The sequence below is a fragment of the Odontesthes bonariensis genome, unplaced genomic scaffold (assembly GCF_027942865.1).
Source record: "Odontesthes bonariensis isolate fOdoBon6 unplaced genomic scaffold, fOdoBon6.hap1 scaffold_245, whole genome shotgun sequence".
In the NCBI taxonomy this organism is placed as follows: domain Eukaryota; kingdom Metazoa; phylum Chordata; class Actinopteri; order Atheriniformes; family Atherinopsidae; genus Odontesthes; species Odontesthes bonariensis.
In genome coordinates, this window is record NW_027457453.1 from 13,551 (window position 1) to 18,564 (window position 5,014).

At 41.6% G+C, this 5,014-nt stretch overlaps 1 protein-coding gene across 1 annotated transcript; it reads left to right on the forward strand.

Annotated features, from left to right (window-relative positions):
* The first annotated feature begins 796 nt into the window (after positions 1 to 796).
* LOC142376311 (tripartite motif-containing protein 16-like) lies at positions 797 to 3,123 on the forward strand. Its single transcript, XM_075459920.1, has 2 exons — positions 797 to 2,543; positions 2,739 to 3,123. Exon 1 carries the CDS (start codon positions 797 to 799, stop codon positions 2,504 to 2,506), a length of 1,710 nt encoding a protein of 569 aa, XP_075316035.1. The 3' UTR covers positions 2,507 to 2,543; positions 2,739 to 3,123.
* The last annotated feature ends 1,891 nt before the right edge of the window (positions 3,124 to 5,014 follow it).

The following is a 5,014-nucleotide window of genomic DNA, read 5'->3' on the forward strand; positions in this document are numbered from 1 at the left end:
ATGGTATTATGTCCAGAGTGCAAGTTGTTGATCTCAGATGCCGAACTGTTTCCTCTAGGATTTTAAAATCAACAATATTAACTTGTGAGATAACGTCAGAATATGTACATTCCTTCTCAGAAGCTGTTTAGTCAAAATGTTCAGATAAGAGAGAGTTATGAGGGAACACTGTTAACTGTTCACTCTCAATGCCAGCACAAGTCAGCACAAGATCAAGGGTGTGATTAAGGCAGTGAGTCGGTCTGTGAACACTCTGAGGAAATCCAACAGAGTCTCATATAGAATTAAAGTTCATATTCAGGCCGTCATTTCCAACATCTACATGAATATTAGAGTCACCCACTACAATGACTTTATCTGTACTCAGCACCAACTGGGATAAAAACTCTGAGAACTCAGACAGGAACTCAGAATAAGGGCCAGGCGGACGATACACAACAACAAACACAAGAGGTTTCTGTGGTTTCCACTTTGGGGAAAACTGAGAAGCAGATATTCAAAAGAGCTCAAACTAATCTTTGGTCTTGGACTGATTAGTAGTCCCAGATAGAATTGAATGGACTGAACTGTGATAACCTCCCTGTTCCTCCTGCTCTCACCCACAGCAGCTCGCTCTGCCCACACCTTTCCTTGTTCCCTCCCCTTCAGATCTGCAGCTCATGATGGGCGTAACCAACAGGAGGGGAGCTGATAGGCTCTGTTCTCTGCACCGACACGTCATTTATAGCTCAGAGCTCAGAGCAGTTTCAGCTTTGAGGAAGTGAAACTCACTCAGTCGCTGCTGCTAAACGGTGAAATGGCGCAGAAAGGAGTTCAGCTGGACCGAGAAAGCTTCTCTTGTTCGATCTGTTTGGATCTGCTGAAGGATCCGGTGACTATTCCCTGTGGACACAGCTACTGCTTTCACTGTGTTAAAGGCTTCTGGGATGGAGAGGATCAGAAGGGAGTCCACAGCTGCCCTCAGTGCAGGCAGACATTCACAGCGAGGCCTGTCCTGGGGAAAAGCACCATGTTAGCAGCTTTAGTGGAGCAGCTGAAGAAGACTGGACTCCAAGCTGCTCCTGCTGATCACTGCTATGCTGGAGCTGAAGATGTGGCCTGTGATGTCTGCTCTGGGAGGAAGCTGAAAGCCACCAAGTCCTGTTTATCCTGCCTGGCCTCTTACTGTGAGGAACACCTTCAGCCTCATTATGATTCAGCTCCACTCAGGAAACACAAGCTGGTGGAGCCCTCCAAGAAGCTCCAGGAGAACATCTGCTCTGATCACGATGAGGTGATGAAGATTTTCTGCCGCACGGATCAGAAGTGCATCTGTTATCTCTGCTCTGTGGAGGAACATAAAGGCCACGACACAGTGTCAGCTGCAGCAGAAAGGACTGAGAGGCAGAGAGAGCTGGAGGGGAGTCGGCAGCAGATCCAGCAGAGAATCCAGGACGCAGAGAAAGATGTGAAGCTGCTTCAGCAGCAGCTGGAGGCCATCCATCGCTCTGCTGATAAAACAGAGGAGCACAGCCAGGAGATCTTCAGCCAGCTGATCCGTCTCCTCCAGAAAAGAAGCTCTGATGTGAAGCAGCAGATCAGATCCCAGCAGGAAGCCGAAGGGAGGCGAGTCAAAGAGCTTCAGGAGAAGCTGGAGCAGGAGATCACTGAGCTGAAGAGGAAAGATGCTGAGCTGCAGCAGCTCTCACACACAGAGGATCACAGCCAGTTTCTGCTCAGCTGCCCCTCAGTGGCAGCACTCAGGGGGGCTACACACTCATCCAGCATCCAGATCCGTCCTCTGAGGCACTTTGAGGATGTGACAGCAGCTGTGTCAGAGCTCAGAGAGAAACTACAGGACATCCTGAGAGAGGAATGGGCCAACATCTCACTGAGAGTCGCTGAAGTGGATGTTTTACTGTCACAGCCAGAACCAGAACCAGAACCAGAACCAGAACCAGAACTAGAGAGCAGAGCTGGATTCTTAAGATATTCATGTGAAATCACACTGGATCCAAACACAGCATACAGAGAGCTGTTACTGTCAGAGGGGAACAGAAAAGTGACATTTATGGGTCAACCTCAGTCTTATTCTGATCATCCAGACAGATTCACTGGCTGGTGTCTTCAGGTCCTGAGCAGAGAGAGTCTGACTGGACGTTGTTACTGGGAGGTGGAGATGGGAGGAGGAGGAGTTTATGTAGCAGTCGCATACAAGAACATCAGCAGAGCAGGAGGAGGGAAGGAATGTGGATTTGGTTCTAATGACAAATCTTGGGCGTTAAGATGTGGCCAAAACAGTTATTCATTTAGGTACAACAACAAGGAAACCTCCATCTCAGGTCCTCGGGCCTCCAGAGTGGGAGTGTACCTGGATCACAGAGCAGGTGTTCTGTCCTTCTACAGCGTCTCTGGAACCATGACTCTCCTCCACAGAGTCCAGACCACATTCACTCAGCCGCTCTGGGCTGGAGTTGGGTTTCCTGGGTGGTTTGTTCCAGGAAGAAGTTGCAAATTTCTCAGCTGAAAAAGGAAGCAGCTGAAGGTGCAGTGAGTTTTAATCTGTGAGTTTTCATTTTGACTCATTCTGTGACTCATTTAGTCCCATCCTGGTGTCATTTCTAAGCTGTTCAGAGATTTTCAGGGAATCAGTGATTTGTTGATGTTGTTCTGTTGACGACTTTCTTTTGTTGGATATCTCGATATTCTTTGACTAAAACCGACGGCCCTGATATTTCTTTATGTTCTGATTTTTACAGCCAAGACTTTCAGCTCAGTTTCATGTTGGAAGACTTTCTGTTGAGTCCAGACGCTCAGCTGACAACAAATGTCTGGATTCAAGGCGACGACGTGATTTAGATTCATCTCCCGAAGGTGATAATAAATAAAAACTCATTAATAAATAAATAAATAATAAATAAAATCAAACAGAAAGGCAACTCCAGCTGCAGTGAGCACTTCTTTCATAGCTTTTGCCTTGAGCTCATTATTGTTTTATCTCTAAAACGCAGAGAGATCGGCCGTCATTCAAACTGTGATTCAGCAGTAGTTTATCTTTTGATTTGTAGTTCTGTTGATGGTTCAGTTTCTTTCAACCGTCTTTACCAAAACTGTTTAATCACAGAAAAAAAGCAGTTTTTTTGTCTCTGGTTGCCTTTCTCAGCAGTGATTGTGTTTGTGTCGTCACACAGTGAAGAAAATCTATAACATGATGTAAATACAGGAAAAAGGGATTTTACCTTCTTATCTTGGAAATGTTTTGCTGAGTTGTGCTTAAAAAAAGCAGATTTTTGTCTCATTCTGGACTTTAGATGATTGAATGTGTTGTGTTGCTTCAGATATGAAGTTACTTCTGAATGATGCCTTCACTGTTTTTCTCTCTGGCTTCACAATGAGGCTCATTGATTGTAAAGTTTGAACTCAGATGTGATTAAAACTTCTTGTGTCTGATATCTGAGGTGTGGTCTCTCAGTCTGAAAGAAGCAACTCGCTCCGTCTCATTTTCTTATTTTTTTACCCCTTGTCCTGCCCAGCATTATGGCAGCAGAATTGTAATCTGAATACCGTTAATGCCAAACACATTTGCTATGCCAAGGGAAGCTTTATGAATGTAAAGCTCCCCTTGATGCCCATTAACTCCTTATTTTTATTTATTTAGTTTTGTTACAATACTTAACATGATGTGATGGTGTGATGGTGCCGAACCGGACCGGGGGACAGAGAGAGAGGGAGAGCGAAGAAGGGAAAAAAAGGAAGAGAAACATGAAGAGACAAACATAGAAAACAATGAAAAATCAGACAACCAGCTGCTACACCTGTAAAAACAAAACTGAAGACGATTCACGGCTTTTGTGGGGACATTTGCAAACTTTTTCTTGAAATAGGCTTACACGTTTTTTTTTAAATAAAAAATAAATAAGACAGTCTTTCTTGACTTTACTTAAAATATAAAAAAACCTCTTACGTAAAAAAGTAATACATAATACCCCCCCCAAAAAAAAAAAAACAGAAATAAAATTCACTTCATTTAACATAAATACTTATAACAATAAAATAACATACTACATTGAACCTGTAGTTGTCTAACATTAGAGCAGCAAGAAGTGGTTTAATGAAACAAAAACAGTATAAAAAAATCAAAATACTCTTTCTTCACTTCATTTAACTGAAATACTTATTACAAATGAAATGCTTTTTTGACTTCATTAAATCTAACTTAAATACTTCTTATAAAAAATAAAGTAGCGTTTCTTGACTCAATTTAACATAAACACTTCTTTAAAAAAAACAAAATACAATAGACATTCTTGACTCCATGCGTTTAACTCTGATTGCATGTATCCATATGAATTACGGTAACACTTAAGTTATATTGAACATCTTAATGAACCTGTAGTTGTCCCGCATTAGAGCAGCAAGGAGTGGTTTTACAAAACAAATCAGAACAAAACCCGTATCTGTATCCATGACTTGGCTTTTAGTTGCATTTATGCGAGAAACTGTGGAGTTTAAGATAAGAATAAATAAATATAACCCTCTAGACCCCAACAGGTCTCACTAATACAAAATTATTATGACTTGATCAGGTGCAGTGACAATGCATCCTTGTTCATATTTCACCAAAAATCATTCCCTTCCAGATATCAAAACCAATCAGATAAACTAGATATACAGTATATAAATATCACTGCAAATATTGAATATCATTTTTTTTGATGAATGTTATTTTAAATCATTCAACAAAACTTGGATTTAAATTCTTCTTTTTGTTTGACAGTCCACAGGTCTGGCCAGGGACAGATCCCTACACAAAATAAGACAGCCTGGTTAAACCTCAATATTGTGTTAATCTTAAACTATTTGTCTCCATTCTTGTGCTTTAACTTACTTTAAAACCAACTCCAAGCCTTGCTGCTATAAAATGAAACCAGATCATGTAGGTCAGTCAGTTTAAGTACCCCGGCTAAAGTTATACTTTTAGACCTTTCTAATAAAAAAAAAGCTTTTCATCAGTTTCATCTAACGTTACAGTTAT